This window comes from Pseudomyrmex gracilis, unplaced genomic scaffold (genome assembly GCF_002006095.1).
Source record: "Pseudomyrmex gracilis isolate BER0280 unplaced genomic scaffold, ASM200609v1 scaffold_74, whole genome shotgun sequence".
Classification (NCBI taxonomy): Eukaryota; Metazoa; Arthropoda; class Insecta; order Hymenoptera; family Formicidae; genus Pseudomyrmex; species Pseudomyrmex gracilis.
In genome coordinates, this window is record NW_018020658.1 from 458,471 (window position 1) to 470,936 (window position 12,466).

The window sequence follows — 12,466 nt, forward strand, 5'->3', positions numbered from 1 at the left end:
CTCTTTGCTGTTATTTTGAAATAGTAGTGATATTCGGTCTCAAAGAGTTTATCTTAATGAAGTTTGATTATATTGTTATATATGTTACATATACACACACACACACACACACAATATATATATATTTGACTTGTACATAAATAATCTTTAGGAACATTCAAAGGAAACGCAATTTTAACACATGTTGAAATACTTTATTTTTTTATCAAAAATACATCGTTAAGTACATAATATACACTTAAACTAATGAATGAAAAATAATATACATTGTTTACATATATCGTTTTATCCAAGCAAAATCTTGTTCTATAAACGGCTGTAGTACGACGAGTGAATCACCATATCTTGCGTGACATCTTTTACCGTTGCACAACCTAAAAAAAAAAAAAAAAAAACACAGTCACTTTGTTAAAATAAATTGTCACTGAATTTTTGTAAATTGTTAGCATTATTATTTTTTTTGTTTTAATATATAACAATTACTCCGAAACTTGCCGGTTAACGCAAACGCTAGATCGATTTCTCGTCTCATAAGTTCCAGAATTTTCCTGGCACCTTCCTCGCCGTCGCATGCCAAACCCCACAGCATAGGTCTTCCGAAAAATACCTGAGAAATAACGGCGAGTTTAATGGACAGAAACGCATTTTTTGAAAATCGGAAGCGCGAATTCGTCAGCGTGTTCGATAGATTTGTACCATTTTTGCACCCAGCGCTAGAGCTTTGAACACGTCGACACCTTGTCTCACCCCACCGTCCATATAGAGCTCGATCTTGTCTCCCACAGCTTTGTTTATTTCCGGTAAAACTTCAATCTGTGCAAATGTGTGATCACTCGAATAATAAACCGTGCTGCTACAAGTAGGTATATTACATATTTTTTTAGATGATTGAATAACTACTACTCGTTAATTTCTGAACTTTTTTTTTAAGAGAAGAACAAACCCACCGTCGCCGGGACGCTGTCTATTTGACGCGCGCCGTGATTCGAAACTATAATACCGTCGACTCCATTTTCCACCGCCAAAAGAGCGTCATCCGCTGTGAGAATTCCCTTGAGAATTATCGGCAAAGTTGTGGTTCTGCAACAAATTTCGATTTGATTACTCCTGATTTGTTTTGCGCGCTTTGATGTACATAGCGTTATCTAATTTTCTAATGTTGAGATAACAAAAGTCTACAAGCGATATCTGGAACACGCGGAATACCTTTTGAGCCACTTTACGTCATCCCAGGTGAGAGATGCGTCGAACATCGCGGTAACGTACTCATGTAGACCAGAGCCGGTTTTTGCGGAATTTATTCGCCGCGACAAATCACCTTCAAAATTCGCAAATCTGAAATACATGTATTTTTTTATATGTTACACACTCGCAAAATTTGTCACACGCGGTTTTATTATTTTGTCTTGTCTCTAAGTAACTTTTGTCTCTTGTAATTATGTATGTATTTAACTTTTTAGATATTTATTTCTTTTGTTTTTGTTTTTTTCTTTTAGTTATTCTTGTGACATTTGCGTGGAAGATACCTCAAGTGACTTGGCAACGCGAATTTGTTTCTGACATCGGCGCGTCTGTCGCCAAAGAACGGCGCGTCGATGGTGAGCACCAGCGCCTTGAAACCGGCGCGTTCAGCGCGTCTTATCAGGCTCAAGGTGACGTTCCTGTCTCTGTATACGTAGAGCTGAAACCACTTTATGCATCGCGGCGCGGCTTCCGCCACTTCTTCCACGCTACTTGTCGATATCGTCGAGAGAATGAAGATTGTTTCTGCCGCCTGAGCGGCTGCAATGACACAAAATAACGCAAATATTAGAATCGAGCAACTTGGAAAACAAGTTAGTCTTCTTGTTTATATTGTTGTTATAATAATTTATAGAAGCAACCATCGCTTCTTTTATTCTTTATTTTAAAGTAATATCACTGCCGGTCTATTATTTATATTGATCTAATTCTAGTTTTCTTGCCGGTTCGCGGTTTTGTACGATTACATCATTCGAGCAACACGTGTGACCACTTGTTATGTCATTATATTGTAACACCTGTAGAGTATAAGTGTCTCTTAAAACAAAAAAAAACAATTTACGCAACCGCGTCTCTTTGTCTCTCCTTTGCATAAATTATACATATTGTCATTTGTTTAAAATTTATCTCGTTTATCGGGACAAGAAAAACTTCGCGGTAACGCGATTATTAATTAACATGTTGTACTTCAACAGGTTTTGTTATCTGTAATTCTCGTTCAATGCTATACTGATAAACACCGTTAAAGTCACGTTAAAAAATCTAGCACACAGTTAGACCGGGAGATACGGGGAAACAAGTTTTTCCAGCGCTTCGCGCGAGGAGAGATCTCTTTCCCTCTCTTCCTCTTCAACGATCGCTCCCCGCGATATTCGCGCGGCCATCAACAGCTGGCCAACAGCCAAGTCGGTGACAGTTGGTACGTGTCACTTGATTCGCGTGCGCGTATTGCGGTCGACGGTATCTGCGTTTCGCGAGGTGTTGATCGGAGAACGATAAACATCTCGTCAAAAATCGCGTGCATTATGCCAAGTATGATAAAGTGACGTTATCGCACCGTGAAGTCCGGGCCGAAGAAGTGAGGTTAAGTTCCCGTGAGAGAGAGATAGAGAGAAGAGCCGGTCCGAATTTTTTCTGCGACATGATTTCTCCGCGAAGATGAGACGGAACGTGATCAGCCTGGTCAAGTTTACCCTGCTGGCGGCATTCACGGTGTTCCTCACCGTGGTGGTGTTCCGTTACGTGCGCGCGCCACCCAATCGTCACATCTCGACGTCGCTCGACGTCCTCGCGGGAATTGCCGCCGGTCAGCGGAGGGACAACAACCGGGAAAGCAACGAACATTCGGACCAGGTAGGAGAAGGATTCGAAGTCGAGTTCGTTGATATCCGTTCAATTGTGATAATTTTTTTTTATTGCGTATTCATGTTTACTAGTTTCAATATAATTTTGTAGGATATAAACGACAAAATCGACTGGCACGACCAGAGGAAGATCGAGGAAGAAGAGAAGCGGTCTGGGATTGGAGAGCGCGGAAAGCCAGCCTTTCTCTCTCCGTCCTTGGACGCGTTGAAAGAGAAGCTGTATCAAGTTAACGGATTCAATGCCGCGCTCAGTGACGAAATTTCGTTAAATCGTTCGGTGCCTGACATCCGTCATCCGGAATGCAGGAAGAGAAAGTATTTGAGGAACCTAGATCCCGTTTCTGTGATAGTGTCTTTCCACAATGAACACTTCAGCACGCTGTTGCGAACCTGCTGGAGTGTGATCAATCGTTCACCGCCTTCTCTTCTAGAGGAGATCATACTGGTCGACGACGCCAGCACGAAGGTGGAGTTGAAAAAGAAGCTAGACGACTACGTCGCCCAAAATTTGTCAAAAGTGTCCATTGTACGACTGCCAAGACGTTCGGGATTGATCAGGGGTCGATTGGCGGGCGCGAAAAAAGCCCGAGCGAAGGTTCTCGTATTCCTGGACTCTCACAGCGAGGCCAACGTGAACTGGTTGCCGCCGCTGTTAGAGCCGATCGCCCAGGATTATAGAACTTGCGTTTGTCCGTTTATTGACGTGATAGCTTACGAAACTTTTGAGTACAGGGCGCAGGACGAAGGCGCACGCGGAGCGTTCGATTGGGAGTTGTACTACAAGCGACTGCCGTTGTTACCCGAGGATCTGAAGAAACCTGCCGAGCCGTTCAAAAGCCCGATAATGGCGGGCGGTCTGTTTGCCATTAGCGCCAAGTTCTTCTGGGAACTAGGCGGCTACGATCCGGGTCTGGATATTTGGGGCGGCGAGCAGTACGAACTGTCCTTCAAGATCTGGCAATGCGGCGGACAGATGTTCGACGCGCCCTGTTCAAGAGTCGGTCACATTTATCGAAAATTCCCGCCGTTTCCCAATCCAGGTCGCGGCGATTTTCTGGGCAAGAATTACAAGAGAGTCGCCGAGGTCTGGATGGACGAGTACAAAGAATACATCTACAAGAGACGGCCGCACTTGCGAACTCTTGATCCGGGCAATTTGTCAGAACAGAAGGCTCTGCGTGCGAAATTGCACTGCAAACCGTTCCACTGGTTCATCGAAAACATAGCGTTCGACCTCGTGGAAGTCTATCCGCCGATCGAACCGGACGATTTTGCCTACGGCGAGATCAGAAACATGGGGGCGACCGAGCTGTGCCTGGACTCGAAGAGACGCAAGAGAGACGAGCTCGTCGTGGTGGACATTTGCACGAAGGATGACCCGAAGGTAGCCGGCGAGCAAGAGTTCCGGCTGACCTGGCACAAGGACATCCGGCCTAAGGATCGCACGGACTGCCTCGACGTATCCAGAGGGGATGAGAAAGCGCCGGTGAGCCTGTATCCTTGCCACGGGAAACAGGGCAATCAACTGTGGCGTTACGACGTGGAGAAGCAGTGGCTGCAACACGGCTACTCGTCCAGGTGTCTGGACGTCGATCCGGGCAACAAGAAGGTGTACGTGATCGCGTGCGACAAGACGTCGCCCACTCAGAAGTGGCGGATAGAGCAGGTCAACATGAAAGCTATAAACAATTGGGAAAACGTAGGACCCAAACTCAAGTAAATCTTCCTCGTAACTGCCATACAATATTTCTTAGAAAACTTGGGTGGGTTTCGCGCTTGAGTTCCTACGCGCATAGAAATCCGAAGAATTCCGTTTCTTTTATCACTCCTGGTTACTACTAGTCATCACAAATTTTCGATCTTAGCGACGCTGAACTGCGCTCGGTCGTCGTGCGATTGACAACGAACGAGCATCGATCGTCGTGCGATTTCAATGCGCGCGACCGAAGGCGCGACGGAAGTTGTTCCTCGATTAATCCCGGAAGACTCAGAGACATCTTCGGACGTCTTCGTACAAGCGGATGTGTCTATACATATCGCATATTAAATTATATCCCATACAGCACACCATATCCCGCAATTTTTGCAATTATACAATTGTTGCGGTGTAAGTTGTAAGAATGTGTTTGCTGTATGGGGCAAGCGCTCTATCGTGCCTTACTCTTAGCCATACGTAGATTATATGATACGTGATGACTTCGATTAACGTGATGATTTTTTACTTTCTGCTCAAATTATCATTAAAATAGTGGACAATTGCGTTCTCCCGACGTGTTGTTTATCTCTCAAACAGGACTGATGTATACATATATTTCGTTTACGTTATAATATAAGTAAGTTGTTGAAATATGAAACACAAAGTATTATATATTCCTCTAAGAGAAATTATGAAAATATATATAATTGTATAAAAAACAAAAAAAACAAAAAAAAAGAAACATGTCCCGCGTACAATTTTCAACTATTGTGTATATTTATGCGATCGTGTATGATAGTTTACGATTCATTTCCATTAATTTACGGATATATTCTATTTGATTAGTAGAGCGAGATTAGAGTATTTTAATCAGGATGTAAGAGAAAGTAAGAGAGTGAGAGAGAAATATAGACAGAGAGAGAGATAAAAATTATTATCTTCCCAACTCTTCTCTCTCTAATGTGCATTAGACAAGTAACTTCAGATATTTTATCTGACAATAAACATAAATATATTATTACAAAACAGAGCGTTGATATTTTTCAATTCAATAACGCCGTTTTATCTTTTCGTGTACATGTGTATAAATGTTTTTATATATCTGTTTGAGGAATATTTTGCGAAATAAAACGAGCTCACGCACACACACACACACACACTCACCTCTTGCGTTGGCGCATTCACCGTCGGGATGCGCCATGCGTTGCATAGCGGTGGGCGCGACTCCCAGAGGCATTGAGACCTTGTGGCCCAGCACCGTTGTGCTTATGTCTCGCTTAGACACGTCCCGCAAAAATCTGGGACGTATCCTGTAACTACGAAAGATATCAAACATAATTTAAGAAAATTTCAGATATGTGCGAAGTGAAAAAACCTTTTAAGAGCCAAAGCATTTCGAGTTCGAAATATAAATTTTTTTTTTAGTGTAAATTAATTGCGCACATCAATTCGCAAAGTAATTTCAATTTGAAGCGCGAACGCGTCTTAGATCGCATCTTGGAAATATTCAAAAATAAATTTTGCACGTAGCGTTTGGCTCTTAAAGAGTTTTTATTTATTTTTGTCGTAAATCTAGATTTACTTTTTGAAAGCCTCTTTGTTCAATTTTACACTGTACTCTTCCCCCGCACCGCTTTTGTAATAGTCTCTCGCATGAGGGGACAAACGTTCCAGAGCGTGTTTCTCGTAATCCTCGACGCACACGTACGTAGTCATTTTATCAAACTGCAAGAAAATTATCATTAAGTATATCGCGAGCATACGCAAAATCTGTTCTCGATCGACTGTCAAGAACATACAATATAATGCAATGATTTAAAACTTTGCTTTACAAACGAGACGCGTTATCGTCTCTATAGCAAAAATAAAACTTTTGATAACACACGAACGCGTCAATTGCGTTGTGACGCAAATAAAAAAAAAAAAAAAAAACTGTTAAACTCATTGCTCGTTTGCGGTAACATTTTTTTCCGAGATGATTAAAATTCGAATGAACTTACCGAAATCTGCGTGTCCCCGTACGCTCGCTTCGATCTTCGACAAACGACTGCCTGTTCTGAGGTAGAAATCTCGCACAGATAAGACGGGGTGTATAAGTTAAAAGTTCATCCAACACAGAGATAATATTGTTTGCATCTATTACCGTCGTATTTGTGTTTATGATCGAATACATCTACTCTCTCTCTCTCTCTCTCTCATTTTGTGAGCGATAACGCTCAATGAGCCTTTCATTGCGCGACAAGTTTCAAGAAGTCTCGAACGTTCTATCACGTTTAATCCTTCTGTCAGTGCGACGTGAATTGATTGGCACTAAGAAAAAAATCTGATTATTTTGTTAACATTCAATCTCTAAAATAACAGACAGTTCAATTAATGCGCGAGACTCGTTGCATTTAATTCCGCTTGACGGAAGGGCTAATAAATTTATTCTGTTATCTCTAATGACTGATTTAACAAATGAACGAAATGACCTAAAAAAGTCGCCAGAATTTTTGTTCTTCAATGTGTCTCACTATAAAATATTTAAAAAAACGAAAACGCAAAGAAGAAAAGACCAAATCGTTTCTGTTTAAACTTTATTACATTCTGTTAGAAATAATACACAAAAGATTCTCCGGAGGCGGCAGAGGTCTCCTTACTGCGGAAACACGCAGGACACGTGCGGGTGTGTCGCCCGTTCGTAAGTGAAAGCTCCCCGCGAGAATTGGCAAACCGTCGCCCGCAACCCTCTCCCCTTGCGTGTGTGTATTGCGTGTACATGCGTGTGTAATGTTTGTGTGTATACATATGCATTTGCCACGTGTGTGTTCTGGTTTATTTTCTTTTTTTTTTTTTGTCTCGAGTCATCCAACGACCGCGCGCGCGCGCGCGCCAGTTAATTAAGAATTATACAATCTTAATAATTACTTCAATATGTATAGTGAAAAGAGTCTGCGAGGGACCGTAAAAATTAAAGAAAAAAAAAAAAAAAAAACGCGGGTCGGACGTGAAGAAGAAGGGTCGCAGGATCGGTTGGCTGTAAGGAGTTTGATCGATCGATACGAATCCGACGACGGGTTCTAAATGAAAAATGCCTGCATAAATGCGCCATTTAAACGGATATGTAGCGTGTAGGGCGACCTGAGCGCTTCTCCCTGTTCTCTCTCTCTCTCTATCTCTCTCTCTTTCGTTTTATTCGGATTCCGTCACACACATCGACGACAAGTTTATTTCGTTCGCCTATCTTCTTCCCGCTGAACAACACACAAACTGGAAGGCATCAAACGCAAGACGTTTCTCAGGAAGCGACAGTTCTTTCGTTCTAATATTCTCGGATTTTATCAAATTGTTCTTTTACATATCCGTGTTTTCAGAATCAATTAATTTTTTTCTTTGCACTTCCTTCGCACGTTTTTCGGATGCTCTTTACCATTTTTGTGTTGTTCCTATATCGCGCCTATTTTTTCTCTCTCTTCGAAGCCGACCGGAAAAGCCGAGTCGACGATCCGGGAAATAAACACAAGGACGAAATCGTCGAGCGAGCATCGTCGTTGTGTCTTACATCGAGAAAAAGAATGTAAGCGTTCGGTGCTTCACTTGTAGTAGTTCCGGTTGTTTTTGAACAACACACAGGTTTTGAAAAAAATCGTCCGAAATATCTCTTTTGAGGAACGTCCGGAAGAAATGGATCGTTCGGCGTCTTTCAGGACACGAGAATGACACTCTCGTGTCTCCGTCTCCGCGTTATTTAATTTCATTAGAATTCTCTTTCTCGTTCTCTCTCTCTCTCAACACAAGATCCTTCTTCGCTGTATTATCGCAGCACACCGATACATTCTCTCATACATATACATGCGCCATTCCGCTTCTCTTCAACATTGTCTCGTCGTGTACGTCTCATCAATTTTTTTTCATCGTCCTATCTTTTGTATTCCGCTAAAAAAGAATTTTCCATCGATATCAATGAGTATTACTCTGTGACTTCTTCTTGTTATGTCACTTTTTTATGTCGAATATCTCTCTACGTGAATCGCATGTGCTCCGAGATATTAATCGAATCTCGCTCGAGTCGTCTTCTCGACAGTAAAACGTGTTTTTTAACAATTGCCCCGCGGATCTTTCTTTTTATTTACACACGTGTTCATCTTGTACTTTGAGTGAGCGAGTATTAAAAACGCCTTCTTCTTTTTTAATCGCTGCCATCAGAGTCCGATGACATTCTTCGTTCGCTCGAAAAAAAAAAAAAAAAAAAAGACATTTAAAATCGGGTGAATCCATTTTCCGTCGAAAATCCAGCGTTTTACTCCATTAAAGTGCCGTCGAGATTGTTCGTTCAATTGTTACAATTATTGTTGTTGTTGTTGCGTTTCCTCGCGATTACGCTTCTACATCTTACTTGTAACACATTTGTTCTGTACATTAAATTCTGTACATTAACGAGTTTGTTTTTGCAGCTCTAATCGGGTTTTTTTCGCGCAGCGTGACAAAAATTTATTTACGAAATGGCGAGGTTTTTTCGGGAGTCGCTTTCGGGATGCAAACGCTAAAACGACGTGTACAAAAATCAAGACGCTTTTCGTGTACAATAAATTAATCTATCTCGGTTGCAGTTTAATAACGGTGGTGTGTAATAAAGCAAGACACTACAGCGCGTTGGCGTTTACATCGACCGCACATACACTCCATTCTTATTAAGTTTTCACCCTTTCGCTACGACGCGATTCTAATCCAAAAGAGTCTAAAGTATCGAGTTGTTGAGTAACAGATTTATTCCGTACAATATATTCGTATACTTTTACTCTAGTTTTCTCTCTCTCTCTCTCTCTCCTTGTTCGAAGCACTACGCGTATTTGGTTTCGTGTGAAGAAAGCGTAGAAATTAGATACGCAACAACAGGACAAGCCTGTTTTACACACAATCATATACACAAATATACACAAAACTATGAGTCGCACATTATCTCGCGCATTAACTAGGAAATAACTAATTAAAAGATCGGAGGTTGCGTAGTTTTGAAAGGTACAAAACCAGCTGGGGAACAAAATTTTGTCGCCAAAAAGTAGTATCGCGACTTCACGCTTACGTGATCCAAATCAGTCTTATCTGTTTGAGTCACATTTCAAGATAATATTTATGCGATTTCTCGAACGGAGCTGGTTTCTTTCTTTTCTGCAGCACATTTTTGTTAGAAAGTTGTTTGAGGAAAAAAAAAAAATAGAGTACAAATGCGTCGCAGCGAAAAAGACAAGCAAAACGACTCTCCACGGAGGAGGTGTCGCTTCGCTTCTCGGAGTCTCTTCCTCTAAAAAAAGGACTCACACACGCGAAAAGGATATATCTACGTAAAAAATGTAAACGTACAAGCACGTGTTGCCGGCAAATAAAACAAACAAACAAACGGGTAGTAAATAAGAAAAAACACATGCTTCTCGGTACACTTGGCTTTGGTAAACGATTTTACGTACAGAGAGAATGCGCTAGATGCACCAGCGGTCATGCCCTTTCCCGCGGGACAAGATTGCTCGGAAATTAAGAACAAAACGCGGCGTAGACACACATTGACTTTTTTTTTTTTTTTTTTTTTTGATCGAGGTAGTTTATAAGTGACGAGTGTCCCTCACACGTTCGTTACGCGTGGCTCAAAGGCAAATGAGAAAATGCGGAGAACGCATTCGGAGTCTGCGGAAACGTTCGCGGCGTGTGCGTTACTAAAAGAAAACAAAAAAAAACAAAAAAAAAACAAAAAAAAAAAAAGAAATCCGCGACGCCGACATATCGACGGCACATTCTCGTTGTCGGTCTCTTGACGTATTAATTACACATGTAATAATCATTGATGCAACGCTCCGAGAACATTCCACAGATCATGCAAGAACGTTTAGCTGTTATCTCCTTTCATTTTTATTTGTAGATTTACTGACTAGAGCGTCATTCGCACTAAATACAATTAAAATTATTATCTTTAGGGCTATATAGAACTAAAATATGAGACATCTCTCTCTCTCTCTCTATCTATCTCGCTCTTAATTGTTTCCTTTTAACTACATTTGTAAGAGTTTTAACTCTCTGCGCAATGTGATCCTCGAGAACAACACTCCTGGGCTTCGTAGCACGTATACGCCGCGTGTAAATATATCGCGCATCGGTGCAACAAACACAACATCGAGTCCACGCATTTGCCTTTGATCTCTTTTTGATTTCTGTATACGACGGGAAAACGAACGTAAAGTCGTTAATAATAATCGACCATCTCTCCGCTTCGATGTGCGCAAACGTACAACGGTAAATTCGTACGTATTTTATTTTCTTGTTCACAATTTCTCGCTTCTGTGATCGCGGGTCGGATCGCGCATAGCACAAGGTGTACGGATTTCCCATTCTTTCCCACTTGCAGTAATAAAAAAAAAACAAAAAAAAACAAAAAAAAATAAAAATAATCTCTACCGCCCCTTTTCGCATCTTTTTCCTTTCGCATACGACGAAAAATCCGAACGCATCTCAGTCGGTGGTAAAAAAAAAAAAAAAAAACGATCATCAAGAGCGCGCGCGTTCGGTTTTCGCAACTTCTCTCTGTCTCATCCTTATTTCTACCACGCATAAGGATAAATGACACTAGTATCATGACACTTCCAGTTTGTAAACCAGTTTTTCTCTCTTTCTCTCTTTCTTTCTCTCTCTTTCTCTCTCTCTCTTTCTCTCGAATAAGCAATTTAAAAAGAAAAAGAAAATCAAATCATTTTTTTTTTGTATTATACATGAAATATATACGCTTGTTTTCAGAGATAGAATTAAATATTAAAAATAATTATAAACTACATTTCTCTCTCTCTCTCTCTCTTTCGCTCGATTTTTCTCTCATTCTCTCTTTCTCTCGCGTGTTAACAAAAAAAAACAAAAAAAAAAGAGTGAACTTAGCATACAGTCTGTGTACAAAAACCAGAATTTACAATGTAGCGTTTCTCTAGATCTCAAAATGTATAATAGGAATATAATAAATTTTCTTTATCACATATAAAAAGCGGTTGTATGTCTATATGTACATGTTTGAGTAAGTTTAGGTACCCATTATTATTTTAACCAATAGAATCTATAATAATTTGGTACACTTGTGTTTTTAACTCTCGGTTTACTCGATAAATACGAACAATAATAATAATAATAATAATAATCATCGATACGTCGTTATTTCCTGGTGTCTTGACATAGTCGTTGGTTTTTTTCTTTTTTTTCGCGCGAAATTCTCTCATATGTATATAACACACACACGGCTCATTTAAAATCTTCCCGCGTTATAAATGTGACTCTATTTTCTCTTTATTTCCTTCATTTTTTTTCTCTTCTCTTTTTACGATTACTGTTTTTTATATAATATATCTATATATATATATATATATATATGTATATATATATAACACGCGTTATTCTCAATAAGTCAGAGCTATGGCCAGTTTGTAAATTCGAAGATCTCGTTCGTCGCTCGATTAGCACACTTTCTTTATTTTTTTTTTAATTTTTTTACTTCTTTCTTTCTCTCTCTCTCTTTCTCTCTGGTTTCTCGTTTCTCTAGACTGCCTCTTCGTTTAATTACAATATGCCGAACGATACGAGTTAGCGTTTATCCGCTCCGTGCTATCCGTTTGCCTCGCTACCGTCACGTTTCTTTCAATTCCTTCTCTTCTTTAAGAAAAACAAAACACGAACTCTCGGACGAAGACAGTCGTCCTCTCGAGGAAGGACGACGACCGTTCTCCGTATCTGACAGAACAACTTGATGTTCGTTATTTATTTGTATACGTGCGTCATGATGAATTAAAGTGGCCCGCCACATTCTCATCTCGGGCTTCGATATACCTCTCTCTTTCTCCCTTCTGTCGATCCTCTCGTCGACGATCTTTTTTTTTTTTTT

General features: G+C 40.6%; 2 protein-coding genes across 3 annotated transcripts; one reads left to right on the forward strand and one right to left on the reverse strand.

Moving 5' to 3' along the window:
• Positions 1-286: 286 nt before the first annotated feature.
• LOC109854908 (peroxisomal (S)-2-hydroxy-acid oxidase GLO1) lies at positions 287-12,460 on the reverse strand. Of its 2 annotated transcripts, none has more exons than XM_020428499.1 (9): positions 6,582-12,460; positions 6,164-6,306; positions 5,746-5,897; positions 1,527-1,782; positions 1,207-1,335; positions 948-1,080; positions 697-813; positions 496-607; positions 287-374 (listed from the first exon to the last, which is right to left on the reverse strand). In XM_020428499.1, the coding sequence occupies exons 2-9, from the start codon at positions 6,295-6,297 to the stop codon at positions 307-309; spliced, it is 1,101 nt and encodes a 366-aa protein (XP_020284088.1). In that variant the 5' UTR covers positions 6,298-6,306; positions 6,582-12,460; the 3' UTR covers positions 287-306. The 2 variants fall into 2 exon arrangements, with proteins under 2 accessions (XP_020284088.1, XP_020284087.1); XM_020428498.1 differs by having other exon boundaries at positions 484-607.
• Positions 1,817-5,838, forward strand: LOC109854906 (N-acetylgalactosaminyltransferase 6-like). The gene is made up of 2 exons (XM_020428497.1): positions 1,817-2,874; positions 2,977-5,838. The coding sequence occupies exons 1-2, from the start codon at positions 2,680-2,682 to the stop codon at positions 4,603-4,605; spliced, it is 1,824 nt and encodes a 607-aa protein (XP_020284086.1). The 5' UTR covers positions 1,817-2,679; the 3' UTR covers positions 4,606-5,838.
• Positions 12,461-12,466: the final 6 nt, after the last annotated feature.